The sequence below is a fragment of the Nelumbo lutea genome, chromosome 2, assembly GCF_056320005.1.
Source record: "Nelumbo lutea isolate HS-2025 chromosome 2, American lotus-T2T, whole genome shotgun sequence".
NCBI classification, from domain to species: domain Eukaryota; kingdom Viridiplantae; phylum Streptophyta; class Magnoliopsida; order Proteales; family Nelumbonaceae; genus Nelumbo; species Nelumbo lutea.
The window spans coordinates 16113286-16135943 of record NC_142685.1 but is presented as its reverse complement, the minus strand read 5'-3'; the positions used below and the strand labels follow the sequence as shown (position 1 = coordinate 16135943).

The 22658-nt window shown below is 37.0% G+C and overlaps 3 protein-coding genes across 4 annotated transcripts; 2 read left to right on the top strand and 1 right to left on the bottom strand.

The window, feature by feature from the left end:
- Positions 1-946: 946 nt before the first annotated feature.
- Positions 947-5154, top strand: LOC148868825 (UDP-Glycosyltransferase superfamily protein). The gene is made up of 2 exons (XM_088969574.1): positions 947-1584; positions 3757-5154. The coding sequence occupies exons 1-2, from the start codon at positions 1099-1101 to the stop codon at positions 5017-5019; spliced, it is 1749 nt and encodes a 582-aa protein (XP_088825700.1). The 5' UTR covers positions 947-1098; the 3' UTR covers positions 5020-5154.
- A 16-nt stretch (positions 5155-5170) lies between these two features.
- On the top strand, positions 5171-5865 carry LOC148868824 (uncharacterized). Its single transcript, XM_088969573.1, has 2 exons — positions 5171-5550; positions 5666-5865. Exons 1-2 carry the CDS (start codon positions 5211-5213, stop codon positions 5680-5682), a joined length of 357 nt encoding a protein of 118 aa, XP_088825699.1. The 5' UTR covers positions 5171-5210; the 3' UTR covers positions 5683-5865.
- A 1708-nt stretch (positions 5866-7573) lies between these two features.
- Positions 7574-11468, bottom strand: LOC148868823 (uncharacterized). Of its 2 annotated transcripts, none has more exons than XM_088969571.1 (6): positions 10690-11468; positions 10012-10108; positions 9142-9317; positions 8460-8532; positions 8310-8372; positions 7574-8016 (listed from the first exon to the last, which is right to left on the bottom strand). In XM_088969571.1, the coding sequence occupies exons 1-5, from the start codon at positions 10813-10815 to the stop codon at positions 8356-8358; spliced, it is 489 nt and encodes a 162-aa protein (XP_088825697.1). In that variant the 5' UTR covers positions 10816-11468; the 3' UTR covers positions 7574-8016; positions 8310-8355. The 2 variants fall into 2 exon arrangements, with proteins under 2 accessions (XP_088825697.1, XP_088825696.1); XM_088969570.1 differs by having other exon boundaries at positions 11117-11360.
- Positions 11469-22658: the final 11190 nt, after the last annotated feature.

The following is a 22658-nucleotide window of genomic DNA, read 5'->3' as shown; positions in this document are numbered from 1 at the left end:
TTTTTTTTGCAAAAATAGCGGGGCAAAGCACCTACGGCTCCTTGAGATGCATAGATTTTAAAAAGTTATCCAAAATAAAATAAAAAAATTCACCCCAATCAGACATCAGAGTGCAAAATTATGACCGCAACCCAATAATCGGGTCGAATAGGTAAATGGTTGAACCAACAGGATCAAATGGTTGTTAGCCAAATCAATGAATTTTGACCATCTAACGGGTCTTGACTGAATCGAACTTAGAATCTTTGGCCAAGTAACGATTTGATTGCCCGGGTTGAAAACATTGGTTTGGAATGTGTTTTGTCGACAGGTGATATTCAGAGTCGCCCCTAAGGTCAATGTAAGGAATGAGTTCACATGAGCATCCCTTGTGGGGACACCCCACAAATGCCCACAGAACATCTCGACCCTATTATGGCTTTCAAAAGTTTTATATGCATTAAATGTACAATCTGTGACTCGGTCATGAGGTTAAATGAATCAATGGTTCAATCGATCGGATCAAATGCTTATTGACCAAATCAACGGTTTTTAACCATTTAACAGGTTTGATTGAACCGAATCTAGAATATTTACGGAGTGACGATTCGAGCGATTCGACCGGCGGGGTCATCAACGGATTGAAAACATTGATCGGGAACATCTCGTGATGACAAGTAGGAAAACATCATCGGAAGGTGTTTCCAATAGATGGTCGAGATGTGCTGTGGGTCAGTGTGGGGCGCTGTTGTGAAATCGGGAGGAGCGCTTTGTGAGGAGTAGGAGTGATCCCAATTCGAAATTGTGAATTGTCGGGCCCGGCAACAGGCATCAAATCAGCTCCGGCTGTTCTTCATACAAGGAACACCAAAGCAAAATACTACGCTACCCATTTCATCTTTTATCTTTATCCGGCCATCATTAACTTCAAAATTGGAGTCACCGTGTGTCCATGTGTGCCTACCTGTTCCCCACCGTTAAATCTGTTCCGTGTTCCGCCTTCCGCGGTTTCCACAGTTCCACCTTTCTTTCTCCAACTTTTCTTGCTTTGAAAGGAAGTTAAAAACTCAACCTATATTTTTGTTTACTCCGGTCGGATCTATTACCCGCCGGCGGAAAATGAACGGTCAGCATTCTCGGAAATTTGGCACGAATATTCACATAACTGCCCTTGATGGCATCGTTAACGTTAACTCCCTCTTCACCTTAGGAGTCTTCGTTGGCCTCGCCTGGAATCCCACCGACCAAAACAACAGCCTCACCGATGACCCCAATTGCATTCCCGGCAGTAGCGTCGCCGAGGACCTCATCGCCTTCCACGTCTACTCCTTCAGCTCGTTTCTCTTCTCCAGCCTCATTGCTCTGGGTCTCAAACAGGCCATCAGAATTGCAAAGAGCTCCGATGCCCACGATGGCCACGAAAGTATGTTTGCGCGTGTTAACAAGACGGCGCTGCGAGTCGGAATCATGGTTTCTGCGGTCGGGTCGGTGTGCGGATGTGGGTTTTTGTTGATGGCGTTGGTGAACGTGGTTCAGATCAAGCTCGGGACTTTGGCTTGCGGGAGCTTCTACAGCTACGGAGCCATTGTCCCTCTTCTCATCTTTGTCCCCATTGCGCTTCTCATTTATGTTTGCCTCGTCTTATACGCTTTTACTCGCTAAATTTCCATATTTCTTTTTTGGCTCTCGTCTTTGCGTTATTGATGGATTTGAGGGTCCAAGCACACTTCCCTGTATACTCTATGCACATCACGTTTATGAGAAAGGGAATTTTTTTTTTCATTTTTTTGAGCAGAAAGGGAGAATTTTTGTTCAATATGAAAAGAATTTGAAAGAAAACTGAACATATATACTTGTATTAAAAAGTTCTGTGGCGGATGTATGGATGGATTTGCAATGAGTTCAACTTTGTTGTTCATACATCTTTATAAGCTTGAATCCCAATAAATTTATTGCTAAGGTTCCGGCATTTCTGAAGGAAAGGAATTCATTTTTATATTTGCTTTCGCCCCTATTCTGCCTTTTTAGTTTGGTGAAAATTGGAAATAGGTTTTGCTTGATAACACTTTGGTCAGCTTCAGGTGGAGATGGTATTGATTATGCGATATTTATTTTGTTTGTTTTAGTCTATTGTGTGTTCCACTTAGACTATTTCTTTTTATAGAAGGAACTGAAGAGAGGAATCCGTTAATCTGTTCTCAGGGTCAAGGAGAAGCATATTGTTGCCGCTTCTATCTTATTGATCTTAGAGCATTCTTTTTTCTTATCTTTTTCCTTGGCATATAAGAACATGTCTGATGGTTTCTTCCTTTCTAATTTTCCTTCTTTCAGTTTTGAAGGCAGAACTTCCAAGTTAGTGATTGGTTGATGCAGGAGCTGAAGAGTCAAAATTGGAAATTTATGAAATTTTATGTATTTCTGTATTTTTAACATTAGGGGTATTTTTTTCATTTTACAATTTTCTGTGGGATCCATTATTGAGTCTTCTTTTAATTTCAGAGTCATTGCATAACTAGGATTAGAGTTATTGAGTCTTCTTTGAATTGAAATAGGATATAACAACTTAGTTTACGTCCCATTAGGATTATTGAGTCTAACGGTTTGACTCCTAAGACTATTATGAGTCTAACAGTTTGACTCTTTGGATTATTATGAGTTTAGGGTCTATAAATATAAATATGAATGGACGTTTTACACAAAGGCAATGAAGTTTATTGAGTTTTCTTCAGCTTATTCTAGTTATGGACTGTGGTGAGTGATTCCCATGCCCTAGAGTGATTCTAGGCACCCCGTAAGTGATTCGCATGCCCTAGAGTGATTCTAGGCACCCCAGGTATTTTTTTCTCTTCTTTCTCGTCCTATTTTCTTTCTTATTCCTTCAAGAAGCCCTTACAGCCATCACAATATTTTAACCCTTTATATGTGATATGTCCCATTAACAATTTAATATGATTTGCAGCTTAGATGAATGCGTTGGTGGGTTTTCCTATTATTTAACATTAATGTTAATTTGTGTGAAGTGGTTGATTTTGTTTAGTTATTTACTCTCCGATATTTTTTGAATGATTTTTTTCTTTGGTATTTTGGTATTTGTCTATTTATTTTGGGAAAGTGAGGGGCTTGATGGTATTGACTTTCAAGGAGTTGTACAATTTAAGGAGGATATCAAATCTCGTGATGTAAACAGACCTGGAGATGGGGAGGTTGCTAAAGTGCCGTTGAAGCAAAGTTCTTTTATTTATTTATTTTTTCTGTTAAAGAAGCAAAGTTCATGAAGCCAATAAGTAAATGATCTAGATGAAAACAACCTGATATTCAGGGATTTGCCTCCTCCAAATTGGTACACCCATGTGCATAGCTCTCTTGGAACCAAGAGAGAGTTAAAAACACTAAAAATTTCTTGCATTCCTATGTTTAAACTGAAATAAAAACACCCAACATTGTTCACCAAATTTGTTCACGAACTCCTTCCTGAGCTTTCCCAGTTGAGACCCGAAGTGCTTTCCCTTCTTCATTAGCAAAAGTTTTTAATCTCTCTTTTGATCACCTGTTCTATGTCAACATATGGCAAGGGATCAGTTAATAGCTTTCAATATCCGTTGTTTCTGCCTCATTTTGCTTCTCCTCTCCTCACTATATTACATTTCATTTGTCTTCTGGTCTCACTGCTCAAGGCCCTGTAATTCCCCAAACCACATCATGCTGCCAAAGCAAAGCCTTCCCATTCATCTTTTTTATTTCTCTTCAGCATGGAACCACCTCTCTTTCTCCTCAAAGCCACCTCAGGAACTCCTCAAAATTGCCCTGTTTGTCAAGAAATGGCCACATGGGAATCTTGCTGGAGGACTTGAACGCCATGCCTTAACCCTCCACCTTGACCTTGCCAAGAGAGGCCATGAACTTCATATATTTACTACCAACTCTGCAAATTCCTCCTTCCCTAGATACCCACATGTCAACATGAATTTTCACCTATCTAAACCTACAGCTGCAGGTTACCTTGATCAAGCTGTAGTGTGGAAGCAATTTCAAAGCCAAAATTCAACCGGAAGACCATTTGATGTGGTTCACACCGAAAGTGTTGGCCTATTGCACACTCGAGCACAACATCTCACAAATCTTGCTGTTTCTTGGCATGGGATTGCATATGAGACCATACATTCTGACATCATTCAGGAACTTGTGCGCTCTCCTGAAGAACCCCAGGCATATGCACTCACTGAAAGATCTATCAAGGTTGTTGAAGAGGTGAAGTTTTTTCCTAGGTATGCCCACCATGTTGCTACCAGTGATAACGCTGGGGATATTCTGAAGAGAATTTACATGATCCCTGATGAACGTGTTCACATCATCCTTAATGGTGTAAATGAGGAAATCTTTAAGCCAGACTTCGGAAGTGGAAAAGAGTTCAGGCGGAAGATTGGCATTCCTGAATCTGGAGTTTTGGTTTTGGGGATGGCTGGGAGATTAGTGAAGGATAAAGGGCATCCAATAATGTTTGAAGCTCTGAAGCAAATTTTTATGGAAGAAAGGACCTTTCAGAGAAGAGTTTTTATTTTGGTTGCAGGGGATGGGCCTTGGGGTAGTAGATATAAAGACCTTTGGCCCAATGTTCTAGTCTTGGGACCATTGGAGCAGGCACAACTGGCAAGGTTTTACAATGCACTTGATATCTTTGTTAACCCAACTCTTCGAGCTCAGGGGTTGGATCACACATTGCTAGAAGCAATGCTTTCTGGCAAGCCAGTGATGGCTACAAGGTTTGCTAGCATAACAGGGTCTGTGATTGTTGGCTCTGAGGTGGGTTACACATTTTCACCAACTGTGGTTTCACTGAGGAATGCCCTTTATAGGGTATGGGGAGATAGAAGTGGAACACTGGAGAAGAAGGGGCAGGTGGCTAGAGAGAGAGGTTTGACACTGTTCACTGCTTCTAAAATGGCTGCTGCCTATGAAAGGCTCTTCCTTTGCATAAGTAGCGATAGAGAAATAGGAGCTAGAAGGGAAGATTATTGCAGGTATCCACTTCCATCAGACTAGGGCTGGCCAGTTTATCTTTAATCCATTATTTCAGGAGTTGGTGTTGGCATTAAACAAATGGTGTTTGCCATGGTGCCACCTCCACTAGAATAAGTGGGATTTTAGGTGGAAGCACTTTTTGAGAGCTGGTTGCGGTATAAAACCCGGGGGGATGGGGGAAGATTTGTTCATCACAGTTTCAGACTAAAGAGATGGAGGCACATACGAAGTGCATTATGCTTGTGGCGTTTCTTGTACTTGTAGTCATTTCCGGGCTTGAAAAAGTTGATGGGGCTGGCGAGTGTGGGAGATCTTCTCCTGAAACGGAGGCCTTCAAACTAGCTCCCTGTGCATCAGCAGCACAAGATGAGCATGCTCAAGTATCTGACAAGTGCTGCCTTCAGGTGAAGCAAATGGGCCAGAGGCCAAGTTGCCTCTGTGCTGTAATGCTTTCTCAGACGGCCAAGAATTCTGGAGTCAAACCAGAAGTTGCTGTGACCATTCCCAAGCGCTGCAACCTTGCTGATCGTCCTGTTGGTTACAAGTGTGGAGGTAAGGGGTGTCTCTTCTGTGATTTCCTTTTTTCTGGCTCTTGGTATTCCTATTCGGTTCAATTTATTTGTTACTTATTTCCTATATATCCTTCCTCCTGTTACTGGTTTTGCAGCTTATACACTGCCTTGAAGAGTTAAAATAAGATGTGAAGAATAATAAATGGTCTGGGTATGGATGCCGAGGTACTTGTTTTTAGTAGTTACTGGTGTCGTGGAAGCTATGTTGCTAGCCAACAATAAATAGAAGTGGTTTGTATATGTTTTATGTAAACATCTGAATGAAGTCTATGCTTGCTGGTGTTTGTTGAGTTCAGTTGATTAGAATCCTCCTGTGCGTTGCTTAGATTTAGATGCCCACCACAAGTAGTACTACCATAGTGAAAACTAGATCGGATCAGCAAAATTTCATGCACGTATAAAATATTACCATCGGTTCTCTTACGTGAATTATATTGCAATGGCCTTCCCATTAGCCAATATAATGTGGTCAAAGCACTCCATTTTCCATGGAGTCGAAAGAAAATGAAATGACCAAACCAAGGGAAATGGTTTCATTTCTAGTATCCATTTCTAGTGTTGGAGACTGGAGTTGGATGATGATGGATCATGGCATATCCACATCTAAAGTCTAAACAAAATGAACGCTTGGAACTAGACACTACACAGACTTAAAACGAGAATGGGCCATGCGAAGTAGTGCAACTGCAAAGATTCTGCACCTACCTATTTTAATGACCTTGGTTGGCTTTTAGTGACGTACGTGGATTGTCACTACAACTTTTCTTTTCTTTTTGCCATTGTCACTAGAATTTGGTTGAAAGGTTGATAACGGCAGCTCTCTCAATAGTCGGTGAAACCATTTTTCTTTTTCTTCTCACACGGTATTCCTAAGCCTGATGTGGTGATAATGATCATCCGTAGTAACTAGTACCCTGTTTCTCTGTTGGCAAAGAAAGCTAGAGTGTAGAGACAAGTTAGATACAGGGTATACTTGGTTTTTATTTTGCTCAAGTCAGCTATTTTACGACTTCTGATATCCACTACTGTTGTTGGGTCTAGAAAATTGAGTCCAAGCCCGAAGGATTGAAAACACTCGTTCCACCACAACTTGCACTTTTGGGGATCAAATCAAATTACTGGACTCAGCCTATTACTGGGGAAATTTTGTCATTTTGATGCACTTTGCATTTTAATACAACACAAGTCTTTAACCAAAAAACTAAGTACAATGAGGACACTCTGAACTCAATAAACCCCCATCTCGTGCAACCGAGATTGAAGCAGCTTTCGAGAGGCTCCTCCTCCTTGTCGGTGAGAGGATAATAGATAATATTTTCAACCAACTGACGTGCGACGTCAGATTGATACTAGAAAATTTGTGCTGAAGATCCATATTTCTGTTCTCTACGCTTAAATTTCAACGTTTGGATAAAAGCTTCAAGATGTGTGCTTTTCTAGATCAAAAGCATAAAAGCCCCAATTTCAGGCTTTGTGCTTTAGGACTTAAAAAGTGTTTTGGCTTCGAAGTTCACCTAATGTTTTCAAAAACAACTCTTACCAAACAATGAAGGCATTTTTTTTTGCTCCAATTTTGTTTTACACAGACCAAAGCTTATCCAAACAGCAGAGTACAAATGCCCTATTACAGTTGTCATTTATATTTCTTCTTTTGCGATTATTTGTCTCCACTCCACTAAATGTTGTTTGCGTTGATGTAAAAGTGAACCGGCTGAGAAAACAAAAACCAAACATGGAGCTGAAAGGGAAATGATTTGGAAAGCATATCCCAGCAAAACTGTAACAGTAAACAGTAAAACTGTCATCCGGTCGGATTCAAGTCAATGCATGTGGGGGGTGGGGAGAAGAGGAGGCTTAGCGTCAGGATACTTTCCCATCTGACAGGCGACAGCACATCCCCTCCTGCTTTCCAGATCAATTTTCCTTCCAGAATCAATTATTTTCTCTTGAAATGCCCCATTTCTACATATGATCAAATAATACAATAATACACACAGAAATGGAAACAAGAGTTAGATATGTATCTATCAGAATATCTTTTAAATTTTTTTTTCACACAAGCTGTAAAGGAAAAGAGGCCCACAACATATATACTTTTCATAGCTACACATCTTGTTGGAATTGAAAAGCCAGGTAACATAGACCAGCTATCATATACAGAAGGAAGATTAGGCTAGCCAACTTCCACTTCCAGATGTGGTCAGAAAACACTGGGAGATAGACGTTACATAGCATCCCTAACCTAACCATCTCTCCCAAGTAAGCTACTAGTATAAAAACAAAATCAAACTAGACAAAGGTTTTCTCCTATACTATCCGACTGGGAAAAGCAAAAAACAAACCCATTGGAAATTCTGTCCACACCAGACTAACTATATATCTATACCATATTTCTTCCATATACAAATGGCAGATCCCAAACCACTGCCAAACCATTTTTTAGTTCCTGCAAAGAACGCAACAGAAATACATGAGTAAAAATTATCAGTTGGACACTACTCTAAGAAACAGGTTTTTGTCGTCACCCCACATCAAAGATGACAAACCAAGGCTCATGTACTCATAATTTTTTCTGTAAAGCCCCTCAAGATTTAAAAATATGCCTCATCATGACGAGAGGGAGAAAAATTTCATTTGTTGTAGAAACAAATGAAATTAAGAAAGATGTTAGAAAAGGGCGAGATAACTCCTTTGTTGTAGAAACTAAATTAAACAAAACTACTTAAGAGTTGAGCAGACCTTAGTATGTAGATGCAGAAAAAAACATTCTCTGGAAGACAAGGCTTTAGTAATAGAGTGATCCTGAGAAAAAGTCAAGTCAGAGATGCGAAGTTAGCAACTTAGCATGGCTCACATAGCATCTTTTGTTTTCATCTATGACAATCATACCTTGCCACCAATTCCCTCTTGAAGCACTGTTTAAATTGTTTCCATTTGGATCATCCTCCCCATCTTTCTTGAACTGATATAACACAAAGTTGTAAACACTAGTATATTAGATCCTGACTTGAGCCAATAAAAGGCAAATTTGTAACACTAACTGTGATAACTGGATGACATTACTTGTACAAATCCTAGCTAGCGTAGTGGAAAAAGGGTAACTCTATTCAAGAGACAGGAGACTCACTACTACTAAGCTTATTATACCTTAATATTTCCATTGGTGAAAGATTTCAGCATCTGTAGCTTACAGACTTTTTTTTTTTGAATCAAAGGTAACTAAAGAAGATACAAACAGAAGTACTGGACGGGGAAAAGACAATGTTCCTATACATCTCAGGCCATCCATATTTGACTACTCTCCTCAGTGGGGCACACTTCAAGTATTTGACCAACTAGAGGGATCTCTAGGAGCCTGATTTGTGAACTTCTCCAAATGCAAAAAAAGATAAAATTCTATCGTTTACTCGATATTGACGAGATGCATGGTTTGGATACCGCTTATCTCGGGTTACTGCCCCATCAATGATGGTCCAAAGTGATGACTGGTGAGTCACTTGCTCAAAGTGACTCTATCAATCATGGCTAAAGTTTTGCAAAAATAATTGGAGGGATTTAAAGATATACTCACAATAGGTTTTGATTCGGAGACTCGGCTGCTTGAAGATTGGGTATAAACTTCCTGGCCACCATAATAAAGAGACGAGCTGAGACAACATGGTTCTACTGTCTCACCCTGGTAAATAGAATTCCTGTCCTTGTTCAGAATGCCATGGCCGTGGCCTTCCCTGTTGTCGGCATATTTTCCTGACAAGAGAGTACATGTACGTTCAGGAAATGTTGCCCAGAGGTTAATGATTTCTGAAGGTCAGAGGATATAAAAGTATGCATACTCAGAAAGGAAATGGGAAAAGGAAAAACATATTATCATCCGGGGTTAGTTTAAGTAGCGAAGAGCAACAATGTTTTAAACAAAAGGGCTCATTAAGAAACACATAGTTGCAGTTCAAATGAAAAAAATTACTTGTTGAAGTTCCAAGTTTTTTAGAGTCAAAGAATGAAGCTAGAAAGTTGCGGCATAAATGAACCCAAGAGATAATTTATGTCTAAATCTACAGGAACCGAATGAGCGCTTGATTGGATAACTTGGGCGATGTTTTAAGGTAACCAACTCTCACTTACAATGGGGGAAAAGTACATGAAACTTCCGAAGAGGTGACTCATAAAATGAAATAAATTTTGAACATTGCAAAAGCATTTAAAAAGGTCCCGAAACCACGTAAACCTCTTAAAAACAGAGTATGGATGAAATTTATGGAACTTGTACTAGATTTGAACCATGTAGCCCGTTTCAAAAATGCATGAAAACAAAGTTACACAATTCCGAACAAACAAGCATCTTTAATGGTAGGGACTAGGGAAGCCAATCCAAAAGAATCTCTTCGGAAAAGTTTCATATATAGAGGAGCATGCAAGAGCAATTGAAGCGTAGGTTTCATACCTGGGACTCCCTGTTTGGTGTTCCAGAACTGACTTGCAGATTCCTGTTTCCTCGACGAACCAATCAATTCAGAGTTTGAAGACTCCTTGCCCACCACCTGAAATCAGAAAAGCATAAATAGAGAAATTTAGCCCGCAAAATAGAAAAAAAAAAAAAAGAAGAAGAAAAAAGGGGGGAAGTTCTTAATATAGTCTATACTCTATACCAAAGAAAAGCAGCACTTGTGAGAGCAACATGTGGAAATAAAACTGAAATACCCACAATGACAAAGAAGAGTAACACATTGGAAGGATCATCAATTACATTACAAAGTAACATGGGACAGCACAATAAACAAGCGCGGAAAGAATCCGTCCGTTCTAAATGGGCTGCTTAATCAACCCAAATACACTCTCCTTACCCCTTTTCTTTGCTAACAGATCGAAATCATTCAATAGAAAGTAACCATATCCCTTTCCTTCCCACCCTCCAGAGATTTCATCTGGAGATCACGAGGTTCAAGACACCCAGAGAACAAAATGGCTACGACATGCAAACTATAAGGGAACAGAATGAGTAAATGCAAATCAAACTCTTGCTTTTCTAAAATCGTCCACAATGGGTCGAATGATCGCAGACAAATCGGATAAGCCCAAACAAAAAAGTAATGGAAGAAAAACGATAAGAACAACACAATACCGTGGATGACGCTGAAAAAACAGACCCAAAGATTCCCGACGATGAAGAGGAAGAGGAGTTATTGGCACCGAAAAGGTCTGAAGGAAACGAAGAAGAAGAAGAAGTTACTTGCTTCCTACCATCCATGTCTCTTTATTGTTCTCTGTATTACTTTCTTTCTCAACCAACAAACAAAACTAACCCCAGAAAACTTAATTGATATCTCCAACTAACCGCCGGTCCCAGAAAAGCCAAATCAAGGAAACAAGATAAGATTTGTGGAGAAACAAAAAGAAAGCAGAGAAGCAGAGCAGAGAAAGAAAGCACGTGAGTGAGGATGCAGACAAGTGGAGAGTGACGAGAAGCCGAGACCGTCTCTCAAGAATTTATAACCCAAAAAAGACGGCCCCGGCGTGCCGCCCATGTGCCGTCATTTAAAGAACCTTACTATTTTCTTTGGTTTCGAGGATTTTCGCTCGCCGACGATTTCTATATCTATCGGATTCCCTCTCCTCTCTCTTCTCTCTAAAATCTTCTCTTCCTCATTATAATCATTAATCAACATCTCTCTCTCTCTCCCCCCTTCAACGGAATCCCAACCGAACGGATGAGCGAGACGTGGGTCCACCATTCCCGCCAAGTGGACCTCCCGCTCAACTTCCAACACTTTACAGCCACGTTTATGCCAATGGATAATAGCACCCCCTTCTTCCCTGATCTGATTTGATTAGTCATCCGTCCTTCTGTTCTACAGTCAACTGTAGTTGGTGATGGTGAATGCGAAGTGAGAGAGAAGGAACAAGTGGGGAAACGACCTTATCTATTTTATCTTAATTGTCGGGTCAAACGAAATGGGCCTTCTTTAATCTTCACCCCTTTCTATCTAAAGACGAGAGAATTTAGATTCCGGATACTATACACATTGGAGTTAAATAAAGTAAGCAATATATTTGGAGGAAGAAAAGAAAGATAACCTTCTTTTTCGGATTAGAATAGATAGATGTTGTGCGCTCTCTCTCTCTTTCTATACCTATACCCAACACCCTCTCCCTCTCTCTCAATCCGACAATTTGAAAAAGCAGAAGAATCTCATTGCTACTGACTTCCACAGTTACAAATTGGAAGTTGGAAGGAGATTAATTCTGTGGGTCAAACCAAATTGAACCGGACGAGGCTCACAATTACTAGTGACAATCCAAGAGGGGAAATGGTTAAGTGAATCGGGTCAAGCGTGTAATAAAATTCAAGTTGAATTGTAATTTGTTGATAATTATGATATTATATAGTGAAGCAAATATAGAGTTAGATAGTAAAGACAAGACAGTAAAGAAGAAATATAGAAGGGGCCGGGAAGAAGAGAATTGGCATGTATCGCTACTGAGGGTCGCCGCATGCTGCAGTGGTGCCTAACTCTCAGCCACGTATCACAACCTTCTTCCCCAGGAATTGTAGCTTGCATTAATATCTTAAGCTGGGCTCCACAACACAACAATAGCCACTCCAACCATGTTTAGTGGTAACAACTTAACAAGTTAAAAGCAAACTAACAAACAGCTAGTTAACAAGTACAAATGTAGAGCAACTTTTCTTCTCCCTTTTATCATCTTTGTTTTATTTAAATTATTACTCGGATTTGGATAAACATGGATGTATGTAGTTGATGAAAGGAAGGAACAACTTGGATGTACGCATATAGATATAGATATTCTTTCAGAACCTTAATGATTAAAGGGTGCTTTAGTCAAAATAATATATATATATATATTACTAGTGTAACCCTAACCCGAGAGAGAGAGAGAAGAGAGAGATTATAGATGCCATATTTGCTTTAAATTTCGATTTAGTTTTATGAGTAATAGGCACCATTCCAACTTCCCAATTCTAAATTCTAACCAAAACAAGCCATGACATATGATCTTTATGAAGTATGAACGCGCTTACCATGTTGGTCAACAAACCGTAAAAGATTTGGTGAGATTGCTCAACTGTATAGATTCCCTTGCTATTTTAGCCACAAGGACAGCTGGGGATGGGAACTGGTCAATCCATCTCATACCTGTCAATCTTTCTCTGTAGCCCCATCAATATAAAACGCATCCTGCCCGGTGGGGTTAAGATTTATAAGGGTGGACTGAACTATAAAACCCCAAAAAATTAGGGGAAAAGGGGTTTTCTCTCATCTTTCAAAGGCCAATGGGCAATTTCATTTCATGTTTGGATTACTGGTATAAATCCATACAAGTTGGGGCCGCTATTGGGAATTGAAGATATGTGATGATCCCCTGACCCAAAAAAGAAGAATTACTGTAATTAAATGCATTTACTCTTTTTTTTTTTTTGAAACAATGGCGTTTCCTGCTGGTGTTTACATAGAAAAAGGCGCTGAAAAAGCATGTTGTTTTTTTTTAAAGACACTTTCTTAGATATTTTTATTTGATACCATTGCTAATGTTGTTATAGACGTTTTTCAATGTCATGTCAGAAGGGTTTTTTACTGTTCAGTCTTCCACCAAAAATCCTAACTCCACCACACAATTCACGGGCAGGTAGGTGTTACAGTGGAGGTATTTATAATTTTCAATTATTGTAAATCTGCAGTTTAATTTAAAATTCTGAGATAGACTGCAGTATACTTATCCCTAGTAAAAAAATGGGAAAAAAATGCTAAAACAGATGTTGTCTCAAATTACATCTTTTCCAATTTCTGAGACATAGTCTATGAAATTTTTTTCAAAAAAAATGATTAATCAAACATTATACGTTTTCCCAAACACCTACTTACAAAACTCAAAAATAATTGGATTAGGGTGGGGTAGAGACTTTGTGCCTTTTAATCAAACTGATGCCATATTTTCATTACCAGACCTGATAAGTCTATTTATTTATTTACATTCATATTGCCTTCTTATTTTAGTATTATCAAAGTATGGTTCAAGTTTGATGACGATGATGATGATTACAATTGGTGAAACCAAATATTAGAAAAAAAAAATGGATTTGATGATGATGACTACTAAAACCTACCAAACTCCGACAATATAAAAATAAAAAGTAACAGGTCTGACAATTACATTAGCCTTATGGATGCATATTTTCATCAATTGGATTCATATAATATTATTAAATTATTTATCAGTATCTATATAAAAAAGTATCAATACGTAAATATAATTAAAAATACAAAAAATATCTTAAAAGGGTGAAAGCGAATCGATTAGTTTTTTCACAATCTTTTAATTTATTAATCTTTCCTTTCACACGGAAATACGGAATGACATATATACAGTAAACAATTACTGCGCTACCTTCTTTTCAATAATAATTTTTTTTTATTTATTGGTTGCTATAAATTGATAATATATTGAATACGTTGGTATGGTCAGTAGCATATAATGTGTGCATACCTTAATTAATCCGAGGAATTTAATTTAATTGCAGATATTATCTTTTTGTAACAATGTTTTCGAACTGTTGTTGATCCCAACAGTTAGATCGTTTAGACCGAAAACTGTTTAGATGATTGATTCCATTTTACTTAAATTTGGTATTTGATCAAAAATCATTAAATTAATCAATGATCCGAGAGTTTGACAGCTGATGTAATTGATATAAAGTTCTTTTATTGCTGCACTAACTTTTTAATACATGCAGAACTATATATTTCTTTCTCTTTCATTTCATTTTATTAAGGACAATGGTGCAATTTGTAATCATATTAGTTAAGTTTCAACCATTTTTACTTTTTGCTCACTATATATCATCATCATCATCGTCTGATTTTTCTCCACCGTATTATACACTCATTTGCCTTTCTGTTATAGTGACATGGGTTTCTATATATTTCTTTTAAGGGTCATTTAATAGATTTTTAACACCTATCTTATATTTTGTTTTTTTACTAAAACACTTCTTATAGTATTTGTTTAATTGATCTTTCAGTAAGAAGTATTTGTTTGGCCATCTGAAAATAGTAATATGACTATCTAAACAAAATATAAAATGTTCAAAGGGCATAGACCTATGGTTGTTTATTCCAAAAGTACCATTAAACTGAGTAGAAAATGTTCAAAGTTGTTTATTACAAAAAGTACCCAACACTTTTTTTGTATAGAAAACAAAATTGACAAAATAGAGAAAGATAGAGTAGGTGTCTGTGTTTTACTAGGAGCAAAAATGGCATTTTTTTTAGTTTCTTTTGATTAAATTTATTTGAATTAATGGATGTTAGAGTTAAAACTGTCATTTTTTATTTTAATCTATTGGAAGGTTGATTAGAATGGAAGAATGACGATTCAGCCCAGGGTCAGAATTTGTAGGTCCAAAGTACTGTTGGGGTAGTGCCAGCTCGGAATTGATGCCAATTACGGGCGGGAGTTGATGCATAGAGTGTGGGTTGTTGACATTTTGAATGTTTATAGCTCTAGAGTGAAAATCATAAATTTGCATTGGGCCTGTCTGTACTTTTCCGTTAAGTAAATTGATTGTGAACTATAGGGGATGTTTTAATAAAACACAAACTATAAGATAAATTTATGAAACGATAAGAGGTGTTTTAATAAATGACCATTTCTTTTATTAGGAAATGTTTGGACAACGATAACTATGTTCTTTTATGTCTGTTCTTATAATTGTAGGATTAAAAAAGTTCTCATTTGAAACATTTCATAAGAAAGATGTAAAAAGGAGTACTGGAACGAGGGTCCCATTGTGATAAAGAACAAATCTTATAGGCAATGTTTTAGAACCATTCTAGCCACTGGTTTCTGGGTCGACGGTCTGACCAACGGATGGCCTGTTCTAATAAATAAATCTATAATATATATAAATAATTAAAAATAAAAAGCGGTAAAAAATCGTTGAACAGATCAACGAATTGATAATTCGACTGCCCAAATCAACAGATTATTGATTTTTTCAACAGTTTTAACTAAAACCAAATTTGGGGTAAAACGAACCAGTTGCCTGGACAGTTCCCGAGTGGAACGGTCCAACCGTCCAGGTCAACGGCGGTTTGAAAACCTTGGCGTGTAGGGGTGTATTAATGCGTTTTAACTGCTAATTACACAACTGGCCACTTAATTTTTCTTGTCGCAAAATATAGTCGAAATTTTACAAATCGAAAAACTTGAATTAGGACAGAAATAAATTAATGTTTTTATTATTATGTACGAAAAGGTGCCCAAAAAAAAGAGTAAATTAGACTTTTTTGAGGGGAGGGGTGGGATGAGTATGTTACTCAACTCCGGCCCCACCCAAACTACAGTCTACAGGGGTCACATACAGTAAGTTAATAGGTAAAATGAGGGAGGTGAGGTCATACTCTTTACAGACTTACTATTTGAGAAGGGTATAAATGAAAAAACAAGGAAACAGTACATGTACAGAAAGCAACATAGGAAAATGGAAGGGGACATGAGTAGTGTTGGTTCCTTCAAAAAAGCCGTCTCTCGAACAAAAATCTCTCCCTGTAGTTCTTTAATAATTTGTTTCCTTTGCTTCAAATATTTTCCCTTAAACTTCACCGAATTATCCATGTGCGAAGTGCGCTTGCCAAGTGGATAGTTCGTTTTCCGAGTTTGGATACTAGGTCTGTCAACTTTTAACTGATTCTTCTTCTTTTGCCATTGCCTAATTATAATGCATGCCTATCCCCATTACTTCCCCCTGCTTTCTGGGTGCTATTCATTGTATGTTCTTCATTCTAGAGTCGTTAGCTCTGAGAAAATGCATTAAGCTTCTTAACAATATGCTTTTCACCACCTGATGCTTTCACGACCTCCCTCGAATCCTCTACTGAATTATATTGAATGGAGGGCAGAAGAAATGAAACAAGAGAAACATACATACGTGTATATATATATATATATATATATATATAGTAATGAGCTTGTACGCTGACCATTGGTTAATTTTGAATTGAGAAAAGAGAACATATATATCCACATACACTTTACAGAGAAACTGTCCCCAAGATTCCGATTCCGATGGATAGAGAAGAACCTTTTAGGATGCATGTTGGAGATGCTTGTAGATTGTGGTAAAGCTAATTAACATTACTAGCTACTGATGAGCATCTAGATCGTGATCTCCTTCTCTCTCATTGGGGTTGGGGTTGAGATTGGGACTGGGATTGGGATTGGGGGACTCCTTATCGGACTGTGGGAGTACTCCTTACCCTGCATGTGATTGTGATTCATGAATGAATGGTCTATATCTTCTACAATTGACAGAAGGATATGTCGTTCAAAAGAGACCTAGCTAGCTAGATTATTCTTTCATATATGACTGGATCAAATATTATTCCTCTCTGTGCAGTTTTTCAAGTTTGAAGGAATCTTCAAGTCCTTAGTCAGCATATAATCTTTGGTTAATTATTGGATATCCCACGTTGACGTTGGAGATTATTATTGAGAGCTAAAGATTCATCGCTTTGAACAATATGGACTTCTTATCTTCCTTTTTTGGTGGATGTTTCTTTAATATATATATATAGAGAGAGAGAGAGAGAGAGAGAATTATTGTTACCATCCACCCAAATATATCAAAGATAAATTTGTATAATATAATATTAGCAGGATATATATTTGCTTCGTTCTGTCTTTGTGCAGTAATGGTTATTGTTGTCCTATCTCTCATCAATCCCTGAAAGAATACGCATACCTCTATCCTGAAAAACTCTCAAGGCTAGGGTTATCACTTGGACCCACCCTTTCCCTCTTCTCTAAGTTGTGCAGTTGTGCTTGGGGACAGTTAACAAGTCAATTGAATTGAATTGATAGCCATACAAAGAAATATAGAGAGAGAGAGAGAGAATGGTTGTGGCATTTTGATTGAACAAGGGAGAGTGCACGTGAGGTGTCTCTTTCTAATGTCCAAATTTGGATTCTATTCACAACTTTATCCGACGTTGTATGTGGTATGTGCATGGATTTCTCTAACACAGGCAGTATTCTTGTCTAGAACCAGTGGCTCCTTCTGAGAGACACTGACACACCACCACGCAAATGTGGATGTGGGATGGGATTCGCTTTAGATACCGTCTACAGCTAGCTAGTAGCTGCTGGTAGACTTAATTTTGAAGACAATTGGGTGAAAAGAGGATAATTAAGAATCATCATCAGAAATATTAATACACCAAACACGAGTCTGCAGGTAAGTGGTGTAACTGGTAGTACAGTACTACTGCCATCGGATAAATTTGCTCCATCGAGATGCTTTGTTACTAAAACAACACGTATCGATCGATGAGTACGTAATACATCCCATAAAATAAAAGTTCCTTCTTTCTTACGAAAAATCCTCCTCATTGCATTGATTCTTTCTAGTCGTCTCTGGAGTGTCTCTGTGTGTAGAGGTTCCTGGTGGGTAATTTGGGAGGAGAGCAAAGTGGTTGAGGGAAAAATTACATACATAATTAATATTTCAAATACATTAATATCTATTACCTGCTAGAACAAAAATTAATTAATGTAATCTCATTAATGAACCCTTACTTTTTTGCTGATGCTCTTTCAGTCTTTCTTGGAAAGTGGCTTAGATTCTGTAATCAGAAAAAGAGAAACAAATGTACACAGCATCATAAAACGCCAAGACAAACGCATATAATCATATATACTGCTTTAATTTCTCATAATCTATTTAAGTCAGATAGAAATTGAAATAAAAATTGGAATAAACTGAAATGGAATTTCAATCCAAATCCAAAGGAGAGGGAAGAAATGGTCTTTCCCTGATCAAATGGGAAAATACCATTCCGCCAGATATGGGAATTCTGATTTTACACGACCAAACAATTAAAATCGAAATGGGCCATTATATTCCTATTCCGATTCTGTTCCTTTAATTGTTCTGAAAAGATGAGAATTCAAGAACAAGTAATTACAGACCACAACTTATATATCCAAGAAATAGAAAATATGAATACTCAGCTAATACAATCAGCTAGCCTCACATTATTATCTCAGCCAGATGGGCAAAAATGTAAAAGAACAAGGAGAGAAGCTGCGCGAAATCGTCCTCCAATCACCAGATGGTTCTAATACACTGAATAAATAATATCTATCATATTCGTAGAGGAATTAGGAAATCAGGAAGACATATTGCTTTCACCGGCGACCGGCCAGCATGCTACACGCCTACACGTTGCTTTTCGTCTGGCTCTTATTTTTGGATGGCATGGCCCCGCACCCAATCTATCTATGAAAGCGAAAATCAATCCGGAGATTGGCTACAATCAGCCAGGCATGAGGCACCTAATTACCAAGTGAACCAGTTGGAAACATTAATTTTCAAACACACGGTGTGTAATGCAACGTTCAACATTGACGCCTTTATTGGAACCGTGCAGCCTTGGCCTTGAAGAAGAAACAATATGTGGTTTATTTGACAAACACATCTCCGACTCGCCGTCGATCGATCCATCAACCCCCCGCCCGTCGGTCTCAGAAGAATAGGTGAAATTTGTTGTTCCACTCCGACTTCGACACACACAAATACACCCCCATAATGTGAGCTCTGATTCTGAAGCCAGTGCGGTCCATCAAGTCGGTTGCGTGTTGAATGAAAGCTTGGCCTCTTACTACTTTCTATTTTGATGTTGTTATCAAACTATTCATACAACAGAAATTGTGCCTTGAGCGGTAGGTGAATAAGGTCGGCTGCATGATTTAGCCAACTGATTGGACCGTCTTGGTCAAATGGATAAATTGTCTATTGACGTTTGATTATATTCACAATCACCACGTCACACACACACACACTCATATTTTACATCAATCCTTAATATCCATATACCCATTACTCAGAAATCCACTTAGTCGTCCCTCCTTTGGACTTGGGAGTGCTAACAACACTTATTAGAGGTCGGCACACCAATCAGCATTTATGTGTTTTGCTAAAAAGAAAAGCTTAATATGCACCCTTTGCAAGATAATAAGCCCATTTTGAGGTAACCGAAAACCGAAAATTTGGGCTTTTTATAAGTGTTTATTGAAAATATGCTTATTACGTTTCTGGCTCGTCTTGTATTGTTATTCCATTATAAAATACTTATACTACTCCAAACCGATACCAGTGTTTTTAATTAGACTTGTCACCTAATTTTGATTTTAGGTTTGGTTCTGTTGTTGAAACTTTTTTTTTTTTTGATAAAATCTAAATGGTTCAACCATTGACCCATTCAACCCTTACTAGGTTACGTTTGCACACTTGATTTTGGGTAACCTTTCAAGATCTATGTGTTCCAAGGTGTAATGGGTGTCTTGCCTCACTATTTTTATGAAAACCCCGTTTTTGGCCTTGAATCACAATTTTTAATATTTTTTACAATTAAAAATTGAATTAAAAAATATAAACTAAATATAAAATAATACATATATTATATGTAAGATATAATTATATACTATTTATTAATAATATATGTATTTGCACACATATACACATATAGAATGATCTAGCCCGCGACCCGGAGACAAAAGTAGTCAAGTATATATAACATGTATCTTTATTAGAAGTAGGGAGGTGGAGACTAGTTAAGAGTCTAACAAAAAAACTTAGTTATTAGCAATATTTTAGGAATTAGGAAAGAGTTTATTAAGTAATTTTGAAAAGTTAAGTTTAAAAGGAGGAAAGAGAATAAGAGTGAGAGCAATAAATTAGGAATTTTGAGAGGTTTAGGGAGAGGAGAGGTAGACAACCATAAGAACCTGATTGACAAAAATTCTAATGCAATAGTTAAGGAGAGGTTTTAGGAGTGGAAGATATTTTAGGATGACTTTTAGCCAAAGAAAGAAGAAAAATAGGAAATAATAACATTTTTTTTTTCATAATAAAAAAAAAAAAAAACTTAAGGGAAGTAGAGAGATAGAAAATAGGGGTATTGATAGGGCATTCAGGAGAAGATTGAAAAGGGGTAAGAGAGAAAAGAGAGATGTTTAAAGAGAGAAGAGAGAAGGAAGAATGGGAGAAAGAGAGGACGGCTGATGTAGGACCTAATCACTTTATAATATAGTATAAATAAGCACTATCGATCAAACACCGCTTTAAACCTATAAAAAGCTATTTTATAGGATCTAATTACCAGCATCATTGATCAGTCTAACTAGTTAGTTTTTTTTTTTTTTTTTTGGTGTTATCGTTAAAGATGACCTTGTACCATCATTATCTACATGATGCAAGCCTTATCCAACCATGGGGTGGGTTGCATGAACCCTGTCTCGCCATTTGGTTCTGTTTAATGCCATATATATTGTTATAACCACTATCCTATTGTTGGTCTTCTAAAATAAGCCATTTGAAAAAAGATTCAATTGCCTTTTCTGTGGCGATGTAGAGGATTCACATCATATTTTTATTAAGTGCCAATCAGCCCAACAAGTGTGGATCCTCATCAATGACCAGATTCCAGCAGAGTCACATATTTTTTATTTATCCTCACTCAGTGGTAGTTAGCAGGATTTGAATCCGCACATCTGATGGAACAAACCAGCTAACATACTGAGCCATCCCTCATTTGGCTTAGGATTGGAAATATACAGAGGATAAAATGGATTTCTCCCTATAAATAATGTAATAAAAATAAATTAAAATGCACAAAAAATTGATAATACATATGTGCTTTTAGATGCATTGCTAGAAACTCTAGTGGTGAGTTGATAAAAAGGTAGCTTGGAAGTCAGTTGGATAAACTTCAATAGCGGTAGCAAAAATGAGAATATTGTGTATGCTCCCACAAATTGGTGGTTAGATCGTTAGAGACTTGACATTTTAACATAGAAGGAGATTCAAAGAGTACAAAGTCTACAATTAATGCGCTTCAGGGAACTGTCAAAAGTTTCCTACAGATGTATTTTGTTATATATCTGATCGAATTTGTGCATATATAGTTCATTTCTCCTATGTTTTCCATTACATCAAATATAAAAGAAATTACTTAAATCATTATTTTCTTGCTACTTACGCCCATATAATTCTTAATCTGTTTCCAATCCAAACAAAAAGTATATGCTGATTTCTATTTTTATTTTTTAATGTTAACCCTACCCCAACTTTCTGCGTAGCATGACTTTTAGGATTATCTTTTGTGTAAGGATCACTTTTGGGATTGGCTTCGATCTAACCCAGCTCATGAGAAAAACAGAAGAATTTAAATGCAGCTTGACTTTTCGAATTGGGTTCAAAACTCACTTAGCCCAAATAGGGGTGGATTCAAGCTTGGCTTGCTAAAACTATCATAATAGAGTTTGATTTAAATTAGAGATTTGAGCTTGAGTTCAGCTTGACTTAAAAAGTTATACATTTGAGTTCAGCTCATCTTGAGTTCTATTGTGAGTCTCAACCATTTATAAAAAATAAAAAAATTGTACATATAATTTTTTTATTATTATACATATAAAAAATAACACACACACACACATCATACCCCTTCCTGATTTTCTGTTTTTTTTTTTGAATTTTTTATTTTTTAATTCCACATAATTATCCATTAAACCAATAAGGAAATAAGATATGTTTAACTATTTCTAATAACCATAAAGAAAGAGAGATTTGCTTTTATAAGATAGGTTTAATTCCACATAATTATCCACTTTCCCCCACTTTCTCCTAAATTGTCTCTAATTCCTATTTATCTCTTAAATTATCTCTAACCCCTACTTATCTCTTAAATTATCTCTAATTTAGTAGAAAGATTCTCTCCTAAACTATCTCTAATTCCTGTTTATCCTTTCCCCCACTTTTTATCTACATCTATCTAACAAAATGTGTCAATTAAAGATTTTCAGAATTATTTAAATATTATAACAAAATTATATACTAACTTTAAAATATTTATTCAAAACACAAAATTAATTATAATAAGATTTAATAATATTCATATTATTAATAATACTATATTTTTATAAAATTCATCATGGAATTACGTAGTAACAATAAAAAATATAATTTTATGAATTATTCAATTTAAATGTTCTTAAAATAATTAAAAATTAATA

What these genes read in the sequence shown, in the direction of transcription:
- LOC148868825 (XM_088969574.1), top strand. Translation starts at nt 1,099, where the DNA reads ATGAACGGTCAGCATTCTCGGAAATTTGGCACGAATATTCACATAACT. An exon ending in TTGTCCCTCTTCTCATCTTT is followed by an intron (nt 1,585 to 3,756) that starts GTCCCCATTGCG and finishes TTCTCCTCAAAG; the next exon opens with CCACCTCAGGAACTCCTCAA.
- LOC148868824 (XM_088969573.1), top strand. Translation starts at nt 5,211, where the DNA reads ATGGAGGCACATACGAAGTGCATTATGCTTGTGGCGTTTCTTGTACTT.
- LOC148868823 (XM_088969570.1), bottom strand. Translation starts at nt 11,299, where the DNA reads ATGGTGGACCCACGTCTCGCTCATCCGTTCGGTTGGGATTCCGTTGAA. An exon ending in CCTCGAAACCAAAGAAAATA is followed by an intron (nt 10,109 to 11,116) that starts GTAAGGTTCTTT and finishes TTCTGATTTCAG; the next exon opens with GTGGTGGGCAAGGAGTCTTC. An exon ending in TCTCCGAATCAAAACCTATT is followed by an intron (nt 8,533 to 9,141) that starts GTGAGTATATCT and finishes GTGTTATATCAG; the next exon opens with TTCAAGAAAGATGGGGAGGA.